Source organism: Pogona vitticeps, chromosome 6 (assembly GCF_051106095.1).
Source record: "Pogona vitticeps strain Pit_001003342236 chromosome 6, PviZW2.1, whole genome shotgun sequence".
In the NCBI taxonomy this organism is placed as follows: Eukaryota; Metazoa; Chordata; class Lepidosauria; order Squamata; family Agamidae; genus Pogona; species Pogona vitticeps.
In genome coordinates this window covers 83,088,059-83,108,767 of record NC_135788.1, presented here as the reverse complement: position 1 = coordinate 83,108,767, position 20,709 = coordinate 83,088,059, and the positions used below count along the sequence as shown (strand labels likewise).

The following is a 20,709-nucleotide window of genomic DNA, read 5'->3' as shown; positions in this document are numbered from 1 at the left end:
TCAAGTTCCTTATTCATGATGCCACTAGCCATTTTTGGAGGGACCCCAGAACACTTCAGTGGCAGCTACAGTAGCACTGACATTTCCTTCAAAGATGTATAATCTGAGGATGAAGCACAGTATTACTGTGGCCAACACAATACAAAATTCCATCCCACTTAAATAAGACACCTGGAACGATACTGAATGTTTTTTTTTCAGCGTCTCCATGCCTTTTCACTGAATGAGGTATGTGAAGTGAAGCGTGGGAGAAAGGTTAGAGACCCATGGAGTCTCTGCAGTTCTACTTAATAGGAAGGACTGACTACACCTGCTTAAGTGGAAGACACACCTTCTCTACAGTCTCAGTTTAATGCAGAAGCAGAAGGCAATGGCATGCTGGCAAGACATGGAGGGACAGGAGCTAAACTTTTGTTGCCTTCCCCGGGTCTGTCAGAATCTCCACACAGCAGGCAGAAGAGGGTTTAATCCACAAGATCACCTCAGTTTGAATGACCTTCAAATGCAGGTTCTGTGTGGTGGAAGCTTCTTCTACTGATGGACATTGACTGCACGCATCAGAAACAATCCAGGAAGGATTTGAGGTTCTTCCCCAGGTATTCTTGGAATACAACTTCAAACAGCTCTATCCAGCATTACCAGTGATGGGGGAGCATGGGAGATGTAGTTCAGCAATGTATAAAAAGCCAGCGTAACCTTGAAAGCCATGAAAGGAGTAGAGCAAAGAAGCAGATTCACTGAGTAGAGTTGTAGATGGCAGTGTGGATGCCTCCTTTGGCTGGAGTGCTGGAAGGGATCTAAGAGAGACTTCTGCAGGAAAGAGGGAGGAGGCCCCTTGAAACAATGAGGGCTTCACAATGGTGGGTGAAGTGGCCCCTCTGAAATTCCTCTGGTATTTATTCATCACTGGTCATGGAAAATAAAAAGCATGACTACACCTGTTTCTGGGATGACATAAGCAGAGTCCATTCAAGTACCGGGACCATTCAAGTATTATGCTTACATATGAAGTAAAGATGCCATCAGCTCAAATTGAACCTTGGGTCTAGGGGCCGTTTTGTGCTCTCCCCATGCTAGACAGCCCATGGCACCATATATCTCTTACGTAGTTTCAGGCACCCACAAAATGCATTCCCCCCTGGAATATGCCCTTTAGCAGCTGGCAGGGGGAAACCCAATCTTCACCAAACTTGAAGGGATTGTAGAGGAGATTCAGTAGAAGGTTCTCTGTAATTTTGGTGCCTCTAGGTGCTTGGGGGGAACCTTTCTGGGGGTCCCCCATTGTGGATGTATAACTCAGACATCTGAAACCCAATCTTCACCAATCTTGGAAGGAATATTGAGGAGAGTCATGGAAAGTGACCTTGCAATTATGGTGTCTAGGCTCACGGGTGTGTGTGTGGAGGTGGTGGCATTTAAGAGCACAATGAATTGATAGATCAAAATTAGTGAAGATTCATTGATTCATGTTCATCAGGAGAAATGATTTCCAACCAGGTTGTTTCTATCCTTTACAGCATAGAATTCCTACAATAAAAAATAATAACCTCTTTTTCCTTTGGGGGAATTGTGTAGATTTCGAACTATGAATAAACATTTTTCTTTTTAAAATAATCAAAGAATGATGTCATTCTGTGGTGAGAAGTTGTTCCCATTGTCTTTGATTATTACTCTCTGAGGTTTTTTCTTCTGTGTCATCAGTTTTCAGCCTCTCCTCCCTTCCCCTCCCCTCCCCCAGATGTTGCTTGCAGCTGAAGTCCTTGTAGCTCAAGATCCCTGCAGGCAGAGTGAACACAATCTTTCCATCTCTGGTAGATTTGCATAGATTTCCATCTCAACCCTTCAAAAGAACCTACTTTGGTCCTTTTTGGGCTGAAGGTCAGCTGTCGGTCAGTACTGTATTTCCTAGGAAAGGAGAGTTGAATCAGCAGCTCTGTCATCATGTTCCACATATATTTGATTTGTCTCACTTTTACTGTGTTTGAGGGTAAGTTTCCTGAAAGTGTTCTGTCTGGGTTCTCTGGGAAATGTTATAGATTCATTGAAAAGCTTTCTTTTTCTTCTTCTAGGATCCCTTGGGCAGATTGTCGTGACTCAGACTCCATCATTATTCCAGGCAAATCCTGGGGACACTGTGACCATCCGATGCCAAACTTCCTCATCTGTCAGCAATTACATGAACCTGTATCAGTTTAAAGCAGGAGAAACCCCCAAGCTTCTTATTTATTATGCTAGTACCCGTTTTGAAGGGACCCCAGATCGTTTTAGTGGCAGCGGCAGCAGCACTGACTTCTCATTCACTATCAAAGGAGTACGTCCTGAGGATGAAGGGGAGTACTACTGTGGCCAAAGCTACAGCAGACCTCTACACAGTGATACAAGTCATTACAAAAACCTTCTTGGTGTTCTCTCACAGAAAGAAGGGTGCTGGAGATGTCCTATTGCAGAATCTCTTTTCATTCCACAGAATCTTTTATGGGAAATAGAGATATGAGTAGGACTGTTGGCTAACCGTTTCCATGCAGAGTGGTGAGCCAAGAGGAAGTAAGTCAGGATGTACCTGCTGAAGGAGACACAGCCCCTCCACAACCTCAGCTGATGGAAAAGCAACCACTGAAGGAGCAGAGGAAAGAAGCAGAACAGCTGAGCTGTGCAGGGCAGTGTGGATGTCTCCTTTGGCTAGAGCAGTTCTTTCAGTTAGTTCTATTGCAGGGGAAAGTATTCCATTCATTTCCTTTTCTTAAAGAAAGAGTGTCCAGGTGGATGGAAAAAAAACATTTTTAATTGACTGCTGGGTTTTCTTCCCAATGACTTTGGTGGGGTTTAAAAGGCCTTCCAACTAGGGATAACATAAATAATTGTTCCCTTCTAGTCCAGTCTCTAAAAACCATGAGTTCCCGCCAAACCTCTCGTAGTCTGGGGGTTGTGGAGGGCCGTGTTGCAGTTGGCACACATGGTTCCACAAGAAGGGTGACACACCCACTCCCTTTCCGCTGACTTCTCAGGGACTGGCGTCTTGACTAGTGGTGCCTCCTTTCTCAAGAGACCCCCTCTCATGGTATAGACCATGGCCATCCACTCTAGGCTCCAATAGGTGGCTGCTAACCCCTTTCGCACCTACTTTTGCTCTTTCCTTTCTCCCCAATACAAGAGTTGAGGTGAAGCCTTGCTTTTCAGTCTCACCAGATCGAAGCCACAGAATCACACAATTGTTTCATTAATTTTAAAAGATAAACTTATATTGATACTTATTCAGTGGTTTTCCACATCACAGATTTCTTTCTTTTGGTTATGGCATTTAAAATATACAGTGGGGTCTTGACTTAAGAACGGATTGAGTTAAGAACATTTTGACTTAAGAACCGCTCTCATAGGAAAATATTGACTTAACTTAAGTACTTAGATTTGAGTTAAGAACTGAAAAAAACCCACGTGGGAGGCAGGGAAATTGCAAAATTTGAACTTTCAGTTAACTGTTGGCCAGTGAAAAGGGTGCCTGTCTGTTTCCTCACTCTTCCCAGCGTTTAGAGAGTGGATTGGGAGACAGTCTTCGGACTGCCTGGTACTGTACTGCCTGGACTGTATTTTCCCTGCCTTCCCTGAACCTTTCTTGACCTAAGAAAAAAAGAAACAAAATATCCCCCTCTAGTGGTCGAAGGCGGAATAGCAGCTTCCCATTACTTTCTATGGACGGAAAAGAGCAGATACGGATCAAATGGTTTTCAATGCATTCCTATGGGAAATGCAGATTTGACTTGAGAACTTTTTGACTTGAGAACCGCCTTCCAATACGGATTAAGTTCTCAAGTCAAGACCCCACTGTATGTCAGATACAGTATGTTTGCACAGGGAATTTCTCCTAGCCTAACAGAAAAAAAAGAATTGCTGCTTTGTGCAGCAAATAAACATTAAAAGCAGCAGATGTATCACCATCATTTATAGCAACTCTCTGTGGTTCTGCTGGTGTCTATGGGCTATGCTGGCTGGAGAGCTCCATAGCTTAGATATCTGGCGACAGAGCCAAAGGTCAGGCCTTCAGTTCCTCATTTGCCCTCAGTGAGTGGATCCACTCTGTGTAGCCTTGGGCAAGTTACACAGTCCCAAGGTAATGGTGAACCACTTCTGACTATTCCTGACCTGGGAAACCCATAAGCCAGAATAGACTTTTGGCACATGAATATAATTATTTATGGCCAGTACCCTTTTTCCTAAATGCAGAGCACAAGGGAAATCATGTGTGGATGCTCACCTTGTGACATATTTCATGTTGCGCTCCTTATTATGTGACTAGTTGCAGTGCAAGTACGGATATGCAGTGAGGCGCCTGCCAGAGTTAGGGGGCACTTACACCATTTCCACTCTGCCTTCAGGCAAGAGGATAGTAGCCATGTTGAAAGGAGCCTTTAACTCCTTTGCAGAGTTAAGTGGCACTGAAGGAGACCCCTTTTATTGGCCCATTAAGACACTAAGCAAATTGCAAACTTTCTTGGAAAAAAATCCACTTCATCAGGCTTGACACTCCCCAGTAATGAATAGTTAAAAAACTGTAGAGTTAAAAAACTGATGGAACATATCTGCAAGATATAATGTATGTCCTCTTGAGGATCTTGAGGATTTCAGCCATTGAGTCGATGGTAATGAAGAGGGATCTTTGCATCAGATGTTAACCTCCTTGTGTAGGCATCCTTCAGTCTCGAGAGACTATGGTAACATACTCTGAATAGAGGTCTTCGTATATCATCTAGTGTGGGTAAGAAGGCCAATTCGAGAGTGACAAGCCCTTCCACACTGAAGGCAAATAATACAATCTGTCCCCTGTCCAGTTCCCTGATTTTGCTGGTTTCAGGACTGCCTCTTTACCTCGGCCTGCACCCGTGCCTTTTCTGAAACATCATTGATTACAGTACATTAATGAAGTCTGCTGTTTAGACGTTTCTTTCTTTGGTAATCCAAAATCTTAACTATGTCCTCACAGCCAGAGTTGCCCTTAGGGGTGTATTGTCTCAGCATCAATAATTTGAGGTCCAGTAAGGGGAAAAGGAGGGAAAGAAAGCAAAAGAGGAGGTGGATAGTGTAGAAGTGGAACACAGTAGTACATTGCATTGCAAAAACCAGCGTAGTGTTTTCACACAGAAAGAATGGTGCTGGAGATGTCCTGCATCTGAATCTCTTTTTAATATTAGCTGCCCACATACTGTTGTGTATGAAACAGAGCATGAGAGCAGGACTGTTGGTTTACAGTTTTTGTTCAGGATGATGAGCCAAGAGGAAGTAAGTCAGGGCACACCTGCTCAAGGGGTCACAGCCCCTCCACGGCCTCAGCAGATAGAGAAACAACCACTGAAAGAGTAGAGGAAAGAAGTAGATCCACTGAGTAATGCTGAGCATTAAGAAGAGGAACAATGTGCCAGTCCAGGTGATGGGCATGCACTATCTCAGGATATTATTGTGTACCCAGCTGCTTGTCCCATAGGCACCAGCTGAACCACAGAGAGTAGCTAGAAATGATGGTGATAGATGTGATGCATTTAATCTTTACTTTGGAAATGTATTTGCTGCACAAAGATCCTGTTCTTGTTTCCTATTCCTCTAGAATCAGTTTCCTTTGTAAACACATCTGACTTGTATTTTAAATACATATTCTGCATTACCACTTCTCAAAGAACCATGATATGGAAAACCCCTTGATTATATATTAACACAAGGGGTAAGACTATCTTTCCATCCCCTGGTAGATTTGCACAGATTTCTACAATAAACAACAATGATTCAGGCACGGTCATCTTTCCAGGCAAATCCTGGGGACACTGTGGCTATCTAGTGGACAGCTGGATATGCCATTATATCAATTTGTACCAAGGCAAAGGCCCAAACCCTTTATTTATAATGGTTCTGCTTGTTTTGGAGGAACCCCAGAACACTTTAGTGGCAGCGCCATTGACACTGACTTCATATTCTCTATCAATGGGGTACATCCTGAGGATGATGGGGAGTACTACTGTGGCCAAGACTACACCACACCTTTACACAGTGATATATTTCAGTACAAAAACTAGCTCACTGGTCTAGACAAGAAAAACAGACCTGGGTGTTTTGTGGATCTCTTCCCCTTCCCTTTTTAATTATTGATGAGGATGAAATAGGGCTTAAGTGAAGTACTGTTCATTTTTAGCTCCTTTTCAGTTGATCTCAGCCCAAAACAGGAGCTGAAAGAGTGCCCCCATGAAAGGCTCCAGGGGCAAGGGCATGCTTGAGCATCTGAGGCTATGGCAGGATGAACGGATTTGCCCCTGGAATATCTACAAGGGATGGAGTGACAGGTGCGAATGGAGATGCTCCTGAAAGGTCCCCAGCAAGGAGATGGTGTGGGGAAAAGGTTCTCTGTGTGTGGAGAAATGGGAAAAGTAGCTCCTCTGAAATTCTTCACTTATTTGTTTATCCTGGATTATAGGAAGCAGCAAATCATTCTACAGCTGTACTTCTGTTTGAGTCATCATCATCATAATTGTCAGAGTTCCAGAGCTGAAACCTATAGATCACTGAGTCCACTCAGCACCCTGATACCTAAACCACCAAGCTAACCAGCAGTGGTGGATACTTAACCCTATGGTGGAGGTGTGGGGGTCACTCAAGGTTGCAGTCTTGTGCTTGGGAACATCCAACTCGTGCTGGCAGAGGCAACCATCTGTTTTGCACCCTCCACAGATCTGCATAGATTTCCATACTTGAAATGTAATAATGCCCCTCTTGAATTCTCATCAGTCTGTAGCTTGAGTTAAAGCTAATATTTCTGGGAAACAAGGGAAACAGTTGGATAAACAGCATCATTATCATGTCACCAGTGTATTCATTTTGCACACCTTGAGCCTCTCTGTTGCTCACTGTTACTTAGGGTAGTAAATCACACTAGAGTAGGTCCTTTGAATCAATAGGGATTTAGGGAGTTACTTCCTCTATAAATTCCATTAATTCAAATGGGCCTACTCTGACTCTGATGTGATTTAGCATAGTTAAGTCAGGATCCTTTATACCAATGGAAATTAAGAAGAATTTGACTCATTAAATCCCCATTCATTCAATAGATCTACTGTGATGTGATTCACTGCGATGCGCAACAGCATTTTAGTCCACTCAGCTTTAGACTGGAGAACCCCAAATAGTAACAGAAAGGTTAGAATACCAGTAAGCGATGGCATGCTAGAAAGAGAAGTCCTGTGCCAGCCAAGGTTCCAGGCACATATGGTTTTCATGTAAATATTTTCTTGCACAGTGAAAATGGTGGGTAACCTAACTACTCAGAGGCTGCTTTTCAGAAAAGGCACTCATGGGACAAAATCCTGTTGTATATCACAATAGAAGAGGTCAGTTGAATCAATGGGGGTTTGGGGAGTCAGCTCCTCTGTAATCCTAATTGATTCAATGAGCCTACTCTAGTGAAATTTACTGCACTAAGTAACAGGATTTTGGTTACTCTCTCATCACTCTGCTGTCTTGAATGCCCCCCCCCCGGCCATCAAAGGTAATGGCAAGCAATTGGCTAATTTCATTTTCATTCAGAAGGGAAACTCTTTCAATTACAGCAGTGGATGGATCCAGCCTCTGTGTCAGCCATGGCATAAGATACAAGTGTGATGCACAGTAACACACTCATGAGCTATGTAGCTGGAGAGGCAGGCTACCAGGGAAGGCACTTCCTGCACTGGTACCAAAAACTTTCCCCTAGTTCCACATTGCTGGAAATATTATGTTTTTAGGTAGTGAACAAGAGCAAAGGGGCAGAAGTGAACTCTGCAGAGTATTATCTCTTCATGCAAGCTGCCCTCAGCTTTTCACTAGAATAACATTGTTAACACATCCATTTATGGAGTCGCTGCGCTGATACAACCTCCAAGAAAACACCCACACTCTGCACACAACAACAAAAATACGCTTTCTCTGTCATAGTACCTTACCCACCAGACCCAAAAAAAACTGAACCAGAGAACCTGAAATACAAGGATCAAACTACAGATGAACAGCTGTATATAGTTCCTACAATGAACCTGATTAAAAGGCTTTCCCTCTCTTAACATGATTTCAAGGTGGCCTAGTTTGGAGTTCAGGACTGATCCAGAGATGAGTTGCCTTCTTTCAGGTAAGACCTTAATGTCTTTGAAGTGGACCGCTACAGGTCAACATTTAGGTTGTGGCCCAATGCGTGTACACCCCCTAGTCCAAAGCACTATAAATGCAATGGCAATGAGTCCCTAACTTCCTCATTTGCTTTACTCCACCCACATGCCCTTTCCTCTTTGGAATAAATCAGCTGCTGTCCATTTAGGACTTCATTAGCCAGTGGCAGACACACTAGGTAGCCAGCATTATGGAGTCCTTTGTGTATCTTTCCCTGAGTCTCTTGTTCTGGATCCAAGGTAAGAGGATGAACTCCATCAAGAAGTGATTTATTTAATATCTGTAAACAATTTGCTGATATCCTTGATTTTTCTTGGGGGAGATCCTAGCTGGAGGTCTTCCATAAATATACTGTGACCCATGTAGTTTCTCCCCCTCTTCCTTTATCTAGGCACCAGTGGGCAGATTGTGTTGACTCAGTCTCCCAAATCACTCTTCTTATCTGTTGGAGATCCAGCTACAATCAAATGCCAGTCAGACACCGACATAGATGATGATATGAACTGGTACCAGCAGAAACCAGAACAACCTCCTAGGCTCATTTTCTCTGAGGGACATACCCGCCGGAATGACGTCCCAGCTCGGTTTAGCAGCAGTGGCTATGGAGAAGATTTCACCTTGACCATTAGCAGTGTTGAAGCCGAGGACGAAGGATATTACCACTGTCAGCAAAGCGACCAATTTCCTCTGCACAGTGATACAAAACAGTACATAAACCCTTGTGAGAATGAGGATGTGTCTTTCAGTTGAACAGCTCTTCAGCAGAGGGCACATGGAGAAACAGAGCACTTCTCAATTCCACTGTATCTGAATGAACCACAAAACATCCTGAACTATAATCCTTCAAGATCCTGGCAGTCAGCAAGGGCTCTGTTGTTTCAACTGCTTTAGAACCCTGTCATGCCCAAGAAGGAAGATGTGTGTTGGTTTTTTTTTTCCCTAACCATAGGATGCTTTCCCCAAAGGTCACTGCCTGGAAGTGTGCACAGAAACAACAGGTTGCTTACCCTTGGTGTGACTGTGTTTTTAAAGTGATTATTTGTAGAGTTACACTAATGGGCTTGCACCTGCAAAATCATTGGGAAATCATATGCTTTTGACATCAGCTTTGAAAAATGTTGAGGACACTCTATCCAAAAAAGAGAATTGGGCATTTCCTGAGAAATCATCCTAGCCCTACTGCAAAGCTAATTATAAAAAATGGAAGCAAAGGGAAGCAACAGGGGACATCCTGATATTATTACGGGATGTTATTTGGAGGAAGGAGGTGTTGCAGCTTCTTCTTGATTCCCAGTTCCTATGGAGAATGGGAATAATGAATAAAGAAATGCGAGAAATGTTGTGTAGAAGCAAAACAGGCAGGACTGGCACTGAACTGTGGAGGAGTAGAGGGGTAAATCGGTGGAAACACACCCAGAAAGAAATGTCATCTTATGTAACACATTCAGAAACAACAGGAAACAGCATTAATCAACACATTACAAGGATCTACATGGGCAGGACATACACCAATGCAGATCAGAGTAAATCAAAACAAACAAAAGTGTACCACAGGCTACTGGTGGTACAAAAATCCCAGCAAATTTGGCTGTCTGTCCCACTTTGGCACTAGTTTCATCCTTGTGCCATGCAGACACAAGAAGAAGTGTTGGTATGATGGGTGTGAAAAAAAACTGAAGAAGTGCTGAGTGTGGATGATGACTGGAACACAAAGTATTTCAGGGTTGTCTGGTCTTATGAGCAGCTAAGTTAACTTACAAAAACACAGGTTCATCATTTTTCTAAAGGGACTGATCCAGCAGCCTGTATTTTGGGACACTCCTTATGAGGAAGGGTGTTCTTTTTGGGAATGTCCTTAATGGGCCCATGTGCTCTGAAATCTACCCCTTCGGGCAAATTGAGGGCAGATATCAAAAGCAACAATGCAGAAAGCAGCAAGTCATCCTTGCCTTTGTTCAGTAGAAATGGCGGGACACCCTTGAGATGAAAGACCAGTGGGGTTTGATGCCATCTTCCATGATCCGCTGTCTGAGCCGATTGCTATGCTTTGCCTTATGGCTGGGCCTTCCTTCTCTGTATTACTCTGTTCAGCTCCTTGGTAATTTTCTTTGCACATATGCTGGCTTTGTTTTTTTTTAACATTGGTTTTCTTAATAAGATTTTCATAGGAGCTGGACATATCTCAATGTAGTATTTTACACTGGAAAATATTCCGCTTGCTATTAAAAAGCTTCTGGTTCTCCAGTCATACTGCAGTATGATGCTCCCATCCAGTCTTTTCGAGCAGAGACAATTATTTACCTATTACTAGGTAATACAGTTACCCCTACAATAGATGGCTTAACTCACATTAGCAAGAAACTAAACTCCTGATATAGTGGGTGATGTTGTTGGGGTCCGTAATGGTGTTGCCAGAGTAGGTATGGAGACACAGTTGGAATATGGGTTTCTGGAAAAATCTTGCTCCTGCCTCCATATCCCTGTGGTCTGTCTTGTTGTGTATCAATAGTTGTTTAAAACTGTAGGGCTGTCCATAAGTCATTGCAAACTGGCCACTCTGAACAAGCTGGGAGAGGTATGCAACCTAATATGGCAGGGTGGGCTGTAGGCTGAGTGACGCAACAAAAAATTATTACAGAACAAGTTTCATCAGGATAGGCAGATATGGGGCCAGTTGCAGAGAAACTGGTTTTCCCCAACAAAGTGTATGCCTACAAGCTATCCAAAGTCAACCATGATTAAAACAGTGCCAGGATGACAAGAACAGAAGTACCAAGAGAACATATGAAAGAAAAGAATCCTTTTGCCACTTAGCCCATGACTTGCTTCTAACAAGCAATGAGTGTGGCATCATAAACATGCTGAACAGCACTCTGGTTTATGTCTTTTAAAAACCTTTGACTTACGAAGGTCCCTACTTACGGAAATGTTGAGGTACGAAAACATCTGGCTGCACAATTTTAGTTCAACTTGTGGCCAGAGCTTCAACCTACAAAAGGCAGTGGGAAATGGCGGGAAATTCAAAGCCGCCCCCACTGCCCTCTTGTCCCCTGTCCCCGGTGCCCTCTGCCTCCTGTGGACAGGATGCCAAAAGCCACCCTGACCTCCATGCCCGCTGCTGGCTTTCGGCTTGCGGGGCTTCGAAAGCTGCACCCGTTGCCCTCTTGTCTCCTGTCCCCGGTGCCCTCTTCCTTCCGTCCCCACGGGGATGGGAGGTAGAGGGCAGAGGGCAGCAGGTGCAGCTTTGGAAGCCCGGGATTTTTTTTCTTTGGCTGGAACGGATGAAATGGTTTTCAATGCATTCCTATGGGAAATGGACCCTCGGCCTATGAACTTTTTGACCTACGGCCACCATTCCAATACGGATTAATTCCGTAAGTCGAGGGTGCACTCCGTGTATGATCTTTTTGTCTAAGCTGAAGCCTATGGCTTCATTTCACAGAACCTGTGAAATTTTAAGAGAACTCTTGCTCTCCCTCAGACTGATTTAAGCTGTGTTCAAATAACTGAACAAATGGATAGTTCTAATTTCATGGGGTTGCCAGCTAACAAACCTGAAAAGCTGTGGAGAGCCAGTGACAGATGCTTCAAGCTGCAAGGCAAACTCCATACAATTTGAAGTGTGGAAAACCTACTGAACATATGGTTTTCTTTCTGAAGAATTCAAGCAATGATGTAAGGAAGCAGCTCCAGAGTTATAAGGACAAAATGTGCAACTGAACAATCCAGGGCTCAGATTTCTCGATGGGGTTCTTTCTTCATCAGCTTGCAGCCACCCACCCACCAGTGTTTTGATGCCTTGCAGCACACAGTTCCTATGGGCGGCCCTGAAACATTTGCATACATTTCCATATTGGAAACTTCATAAATCGCACTTTAATTCTTTCTCACCATGCTGGGGCTTGTCTTGTCTGCTGGTGTTATCTGGGAAACAACCAAAATTGTTGAATAAACAGCATCATATAATCATGTTACAGTTCTATTTGATTTGGCTTGCCTTGAGTCTGTTTGGAGGTAAGTGCGAATGGAGGTCCTGTCCGCTGTGAGCCCTGAGCTAAATGTTACAGATTCAACACGGCGCTTTATTTTTCTCTTTCTAGAATCCAATGGAGACATCGTTGTCACGCAGACACCACTGTCTTTCCAGGCAAATCCTGGGGACCGAGTGGTCCTTCAGTGCAAAGCTTCCACTTCAGTGAGCAGCTATATGGCCTTATATCAGTTCAAAGATGGACAAAAGCCAAAGCTACTTATTTATGGAGGCTCGAGCCGCTTTGAAGGGACCCCAGACCGTTTTAGTGGCAGTGGCAGTGGCACGGATTTCTCATTCACTATCAACAACGTAAGACCTGAGGATGAAGCAGAGTATTACTGTGGGCAATATAGCAGCTCGCCTCTCACAGTGATACATATCAGTACAAAAACCAGCTTGATGGGCTGGAACAGCACTTAGGAACAGGAAAGGTACTGGCCTCTGTATCTATCCTCCCACAGCTCACTGTGGCATATCTGGGGTATGTGTGAGGGGAAGTACAGGGGGACGGACAATGGGTTATTGATTTCTCCACGAAGTTATCAGCATAAAGGAAATCTGAGAATATGTCTTTAAAGGAACGATGCCTCCTCTCCAGCCTGAAACCTAGAAAGAAGCAGTGACTGAAGGAATGCTGATAAAGAGCAGCATGTCCTAAGCTGGCGACACCTACTGGGCCTGAGCATTTTATGTGGGGTGGGGTGAGACTCATCCATAGCAGTATTGGTGTCTGCACTAGTTAAGTCACTAGAGATGGTTCCAGAAAGACTGCAGGAAGGAAGTGAGGCCGGGGCAAGACCAATCATATATATGAAGACAAACAAGTGGGTGGCAGATCTTCTGACATCCCCTTTTCTATACGGTAACTGTTCAACAACACTGTTCTCACCCTATATATTAGTGTCTAGAAATATGATAGGGGTGCTCCTTGACACATATATAGATTTGCACGGCAAGCATGCACACATGCGCGCACACACACACACACATCATTCTTCTTTAATGAAACAGTGTTTGATCCCACAATGGCTTTTGTCTTATGTATTACAGCACAGTGCAGAAAGCTTTCAGTAACAAAGCTTTACTGCAGACCCTCAAAAGACCCTCAAAAGAGCTGGTTATGGGGAGGCAGAAAGGCACTTTGGATAAAATTCCCACCCACAAGTTTCACCCCCTCCCCCAAATTCCGCTTCCAATTGGATAGAATAAAAATAGGTTTAATAACAGTCAGCACAGAAATCCTCTGACATGAGGGAGACTTTGTACTCCAGTTGCCTCAATTTGTAGTTATTGTGTGTGGCCAAATACTCACTTTGTACATGTTAATGGGTACCCTTGTTTATCCCCCTATAAAACATCATGTGACATTTTTCATTGTGGTTGACCTCCCCCAAGGAAATTCTCAGAATGATTGCTTGCAAATTCAGCCCTGATTCCCTGCATTACTGCCTATTAAAGCTATCAAGCTAGTGGAGCCTCAAGGGTGAGCTCCCACTGGTTTGTCAACTCCAGATCCGACCTCTCTCTCAGTTTGTGGGTTCCTGTCTGGGAGAGACTTCAAAGGGGAATAAAAGATGGGTTGTTCTTTTTAAATTGCAGTAAGAATTTCATCACATGCAGTGACAGGAGTCACTGTGAATGCTTCCTGGTTGTTCCAGGGTCTCTAAATTTGGCCTTAGTGTGACCGGCCGCCTGATTACCTTTGTTATTAGGATTCCACCAAGCTTATCACTCTTCTCTTGGTCTCCCCATCTTTGTAACCACCAATGCTTTGAACTGTGTAGACAGTGCTAAAGAAGACTCCCGTGGGACCTGCAAAGAAAGGAACTGCATAGTCTCTCACAAGCTCTCTTTCAAAACCCGTATAAAGCCACTGATAAAGCAGTAGATCTGTCAATCACATTATATGCTCTGGCCCTTTCCTTTTATGGAGAAGCTTACCTGTGGAAGAATGAATGAAAGCTCTCCATCCATTTTGCTTCCAAGATTAATACTTCCAAGATAAATACTTTGCATTCAGTTTGGACAGTCATAACCAGTGATTTTGACAATAGGGGTAAGAAGCACCATCTCTTACCCACTCTGTTCCCGGCAAGGTTGCAAATAATATTCTAAAAATGAGTTCCTAACTTCCTCATTCACCTCTCTGTAACCAGGTGCCATTTCCTGTTGTCTCTGATCACTGGGTATAAATCAGCCACTAACCTGTGATTCAATATGTGTCTCCAGAAGTACAGGAGTGCAATTCCTGGAAGAGGTTAGGGATGCAGAGGTCGCATGGAAGATGCAGCACGCTTTGGAACCATCTGTTTCCCTCCTTGTTTTGTTCCAAATTTTCTCGAAAGTTTGTTTAACCTTGGTTGGGAATTTAATTTCCAACTGTGCCTCCTAGGAGAAGAACCAGCCTGTGCAGCCTTGGGCAAGCTGTATGGTCCCTGAATATCATCAGAAGGATCGCTGATAAATCACTTTTGAGTCCTTTGTGTCTTGAAAAGCCTGGAAAAGGTTGCCGTAACTTGTGATCCGCTTGGTAGTACATGCAGTAATTATTCTTAGGTGAGCAAACAAATAGCCAAGCAACCTGAAATCTGGAAGAGTGATGGTGTGAGATTATTTTAAGGTGAAGTTATATTAATATTCTCTTTTTTCACAATATCCACGTTATGCTTGTGTGTTTACACAATCTCTCTGCTTGAGCCCAAGATTTCTATGTAATCAAAAGATTGAAGGTTCATTGTCAGTGTCACTTGGAAGTTAATTACCTGTGTCTGTATCTCTTTTCTTTTGGTCTTTACTTCCTAACACTATGTATATATGCCTGTGGCTAAATATTGCACTCTATGTAACTGTGAAAAATGATTGTCATCTATGAAAATTCACATTGAAACAGATTCTTTTGTCCTTAAGGTGCCAAAATATATTTCTTTTTATTACTCATGTTCCTATCTTGTGTATTTGCATAAGATAAAAGAACAGCAATTCATTGTAATCTCTACTTTTAGACCCATGCTTTTCCCCAAAAAAAGAAAAGCTGCATTGGGCATGGAGCTAAATACTAAGCTGTGTTGGGTGATGGCAAAAATGGTTGTTTTACTACAGAAGTCTCACCAGCTAGAAGTTAAGTTTGTTCGGATGGCAAAACGTGGTTGATTGGTTTTGGTAGTACTTCCACTCTCATCATTTTGTCTCATTTTTGGCTTGTGTGATAACTTCATCAGTCCCTTGGAAGAGTTACCATGAATATCTTGATCCCATTAAGGTGGTGTGTGTGTTAGCTCAACATCACTGCTTTCAGGCTCTTACCTTTAGGATCAACACCTTTAAAAAAACAATTTATTTTATTTTGTTTTGTTTTAATGTTACTAGTTTACCATAAAGTAACTAGTTTACCATAAGTGACAAAGCAGGCGTTCAGTAGTAGCTGTGCCTTGTCAGTTGAGTTCTCTGTCTTTTCAGAACTGAACCAAAACAGGGGAGCCTGGTGGAGACGTAGGGGAATAATGGCAGAGGAGAATGTGAGGTACTATGGGGAGAAATGTGCCTCAGTTTACCCTGTGCTCATTTTACCTGTTCCACGTTCATGATGACACCAATTTCAGCCAGTAGAAAGATCCAAGATATGGAATAGAAAAAGTTGTGTTAGCCTGGGACAGCCACCCACTTAGTCCCTCCCCTAAATGAATGCTTCCCTGGGATATCATATGCAGCAGATCAAAGTGTTGGGCTACCGGCACTCCACAGGTCTCAAGACATACATGATTCCAGTGAGCAGAAGAAGTTAGGGAAGTTTCAGAATCCGAGAACTGTTCTGCAGTGAGTAGTGGTGGTTTTCTCATTAGAGGAAGCAGGTCACAGCCCTCTCTCAAGTTAGCAGCAGCCACCCCACTCCTGTCTGCCCCTTTAGCAACCATGTGTGAATCCTTGTCTTCCTGCCTGTTTGTTCGTGTGACTATACCAGTGTGCCTGTGTGTACCCATGATTATTTGCTTTTGATCCTGACTCTGCCCACCAAAGGTTATTGGACCTTCTGCCCCACCCATGACAAAGATAGCACTTGTTTGGAGGCTGATTATGGGCGCTCCACCTCATTCAACTTAGTCATCAGAGGATGACCAAGCATGGAAGGCACTCCATGCTAAGGAACCACTGGTTAATTCCTCATTTTGTTCCCAATTTTCTTCAAATTGTACAACATGAGCTAGAAGCCTAGCAATACAAAGCACCGAAACAGCCAAGGAACCTGAAAGCAGACCACAGTCACTGCTCTAAGTCTGCATAGTTATTCACATCAAGGGTACTGCAATAAATTATAGTGGCACCACAGATGTGTTGTATTATATACATGTATCCACTTTTTCTCCAAAAAAACACGAGTTGCTTCAGCTGGTCCAACATATGGAGCCATCTATGGTACAAGGCAAGATGACATGCTCCTGTTCTAAGAGCTGAGCAGGCAGGCAGCTAGTTTGATCGCAGCACCAGTGAAAGGGCCTTTCAAGATCATATTGGATTACTGTTCCCTTATTGTTGGTCCATGAATTGTTTTCTGTTCTGCTCAGGTGTTGTTTTGGGTTATGATCTATGTCTGTGATAATTTATTGTTCATATTAGTGTATAATGTACATTTCATTTGTTGCATACTGCCCAGAATAGCAATCTGTCAGATGAGCACTATAAATATTGAATAAAAATAAAATAAATCACACAACAAAAAATTACTATGGAACAAATATGATCAGGATAGGTAGATGTTGGTATACTAGAAGGGAAGCTGGTTCAATGATATTTTTCTCACCAAAGTGTTTGCCCACAACCTACCCCAAAACAAACTGTGTTAAAATAGGACCAGCACAGCAAGCATAGAAGCAGCAGGAAAAGTATGACTGAAGAGAAGTCTTATACTACTTCACCCATGCTTTCCTTACTACAAGGAGTAAACAGGGCACTACAAACATGTTGAACAGCACTCTGGTTTATGTCTTTTAAAATACGAACTTTTTATCTAAGCTGAAGCCTATGGCTTCATTTCACAGAACCTGTGAAATTTTAAGAGAACTCCTGCTCTCCCTAAGACTGATTTAAGCTATGTTCAAATAAGTGAGCAAATGGATGGTTCTAATTTCATGGGGTCGCCAGCTAACAAACCTAAAAGGCTGTGGAGACCCAGTGCCAGATGCTTCAAGTTGCAAGGCAAACTCCATACAATTTGAAGTGTGGAAAACCTACTGAACATATGGTTTTCTTTCTGAAGAATTCAAGCAATGATGTAAGGAAGCAGCTCCAGAGTTTTAAGGACAAAATGTGCAACTGAACAATCCAGGGCTCAGATTTCTCGATGGGGTTCTTTCTTCATCAGCTTGCAGCCACCCACCCACCAGTGTTTTGATGCCATGCAGCACACAGTTCCTATGGGTGGCCCTGAAACATTTGCATACATTTCCATACTGGAAACTTCATAAATCCCACTTTAATTCTTTCTCACCATGCTGGGGCTTGTCTTGTCTGCTGGTGTTATCTGGGAAACAACCAAAATTGTTGAATAAACAGCATCATATAATCATGTTACAGTTCTATTTGATTTGGCTTGCCTTGAGTCTGTTTGGAGGTAAGTGCGAATGGAGGTCTTGTCCGCTGTGAGCCCTGAGCTAAATGTTACAGATTCAACACGGCGCTTTATTTTTCTCTTTCTAGAATCCAATGGAGACGTCGTTGTCACGCAGACACCACTGTCTTTCCAGGCAAATCCTGGGGACCGAGTGGTCCTTCAGTGCAAAACTTCCACTTCAGTGAGCAGCAATATGGCCTTATATCAGTTCAAAGATGGAGAAAAGCCAAAGCTACTTATTTATGGAGTCTCGAGCCGCTTTGAAGGGACCCCAGACCGTTTTAGTGGCAGTGGCAGTGGCACGGATTTCTCATTCACTATCAACAACGTCAGACCTGAGGATGAAGCAGAGTATTACTGTGGGCAATATAACAGCTTCCCTCTCACAGTGATACATATCAGTACAAAAACCAGGCTGATGTCCTGGAGTGCAACTGAGCAACAGGAATGGCACTTGGTTGCACTATGGTCTCTCTTTCTATCCTCCAACGGCTAACTGGAATATTATTGAAAGAAAGAACAGGAGGACAATGAATTTTTAATTTCTTTGCAAAGGTATCGGCAGAAAGGAAATTTTTAAAGCAATTATGCCTCCCGTGCAGCCTGAAACCTAGAAGGCAACAGCAACTGAGGAGAGCACAGTGTCCTCAGATGGTGACACCTACTGGGCCTGAGCATCTTGTTTTGGGCAGGATGAGATTCATTCATAGTATTCATAGCAGTGTCCATGTCTGGACTAATTAAGGCACTAGAGATGCTCCAGAAAACTTGCAGGAAGGCAGTGAGGCTGGTACAGGACCCTTAACACATACAAACCTGACATGTGGGTGGACAAAGGAGATCTTCTGACATTCCCTCTTCTGTGCAGAAAATAACTGCCCTACAACACTGTTCCCATCTCAAATATTGGTGGCTAGAAATATGGGTGTGTGTACATCTGATTACTTATATTTTGGGGATTCCACCAAACTTAACACTGTTCTTGGTCTCCTGTTTTTGTAAGTGCCAGCACTTTGAACTGTGTAGACAGTGCTAAAGAAAACTCCCCTGGGAGACCACCTGCAAAGAACAGAGGAAAGGAACTGAATAGTCTCTCACAAGCTCTTTTTCAAAGCCTGTATAAAGCCACTGATTTATCAGTAAACCAGTCAATCACATTATATGCTCTGGCCCTTTCCTTTTATGAGGAAGCTTACCTGTGGAAGAATTAATGAAAGCTATCCATCCATTTTGCTTCCAAGATGAGTTGCCATACTCTGCATTCAGTTTGGGCAGTCATAACCCGTGATTTTGACAATAGGGGTAAGAAGCACCATCTCTTATCCACTCTGCTCCTGGCCAGGTTGCAAATAATATTCTGGAAATGAGTTCCTAAGTTCCTCATTCACCTCTTTGTAACCAGATATCATTTCCTGTTGTCTCTGATCACTAGTAGAAATCAGCCACTAACCTGTGATTCAATATGCAGCAGATTAAGGTGGTAGGACACTGGCATTTCATAGGTCTCCAGAAGTATAGGAGTGCAGTAAGTGGAAGAGGTTAGGGAAGGCAGAGGTAGCATGGAAGACACAGCACGCTTTGGAGCCATCTGTTCCCCTCCTTGTTTTGTTCCAAAATTCTTGAAAGTTTGTTTAACCTTGGTTAGGAATTTGATTTCCAACTGTGCTTCCTAGGAGAAGGACCAGCCTGTGCATCCTTTGGCAAGCTGTATGGTTCCTGAATATCATCAGAAGGATGGCCAATAAATCACTTTTGAATCCTTGGGGTCTGGAAAACCCTGGAAAAGGTTGAGATGCTTGGTAGTGCATCATTATTATTAGGTAGGGAAAAGTAGCCAAACAATCTGAAAGTTGTGAGAGTGACTATGTGGGGTAAATGTAAGGTCAAGTTAAATTGAATGCAGACTTCCAAAGAATAGCAAGGAGAGACATGAAGGCCTTCTTCAATGAACAATGCAAAGAAATAGAGGAAAATAATAGAAAAGGAAAAACCAGAAATCTGTTCAGGAAAATCGGAGATATTAAAGGAACATTTTGTGCAAAGATGAACATGATAAAGGACAAAAATGGTAGGGAACACACAGAAGCAGAAGACATCAAGAAAAGGTGGCAAGAATACACCGAGGAACTATACCAGAAAGATTTGGATATCCCAGACAACCCAGATAGTGTGATTGCTGACCTTGAGCCAGACATCCTGGAGAGTGAAGTCAAGTGGGCCTTAGAAAGCTTGTCTAACAACAAGGCCAGTGGAGGTGATGACATTCCAGTGGAACTATTTAAAATCTTAAAAGATGATGCTGTTAAAGTGGTACATTCTATATGCCAGCAAGTTTGGAAACTCAACAGTGGCCAGAGGACTGGAAATGATCAGTCTACATGCCAATCCCAAAGAAGGGCATTGCCAAAGAATGCTCCAACTACCGTACAATTGCGCTCATTTCCCATGCTAGCAAGGTTATGCTCAAAATCCTCCAAGGCAGGCTTCAGCAGTATGTGGACCGAGAACCCCCAAAAGTACAAGCTGGATTTTGAAGGGGCAGGGGAACTAGGGACCAAGTTGCTAATATTCGCTGGATTATGGAGAAAGCTAGAGAGTTCCAGAAAAATGTCTACTTTTGCTTCATTGACTACACAAAAGCCTTTGACTGTGTGGATTATAACAATGGCAAGTTCTTAAAGAAATGGGAGTGCCTGACCGCTTTCTCTCTCCTGAAAAATCTACATGTGGGACAGGAAGCAACAGTTAGAACTGGATATGGAAACACTGATTGGTTCAAAATTGGGAAAGGAGTACTGTATATTGTCACCCTGCCTATTTAACTTATATGCAGAATACATCATGCAAAAGGCCGGACTGGAGGAATCCCAAACCGGAGTTAAGATTGCCAGAAGAAATA

At 43.2% G+C, this 20,709-nt stretch overlaps 1 protein-coding gene and 1 gene segment (V, D, J or C); both read left to right on the top strand.

Annotated features, from left to right (window-relative positions):
- Positions 1–20,709, top strand: part of CD8B (CD8 subunit beta) — a 51,079-nt gene that overhangs the window by 22,816 nt on the left and 7,554 nt on the right. Inside the window, exons 1-2 of one of the 13 annotated variants that reach the window (XM_078377705.1) lie at positions 1,867–1,987; positions 2,070–2,364. The exons of 9 other annotated variants lie outside the window; for them this stretch is intronic. In XM_078377705.1, the coding sequence (XP_078233831.1) occupies positions 1,942–1,987; positions 2,070–2,364 (341 nt within the window). In that variant the 5' untranslated portion in view covers positions 1,867–1,941. Of the gene's footprint in view, positions 1–1,866; positions 1,988–2,069; positions 2,368–17,680; positions 17,811–17,896; positions 18,198–20,709 lie in introns of those variants that run through there. 3 more of the 13 variants (XM_078377704.1, XM_073004020.2, XM_078377696.1) reach the window with 3 other exon arrangements.
- LOC144583593 (immunoglobulin kappa variable 3-11-like) lies at positions 8,286–10,970 on the top strand. The segment is given in 2 exon segments: positions 8,286–8,411; positions 8,564–10,970. Coding segments are annotated over 2 exon segments (408 nt in total).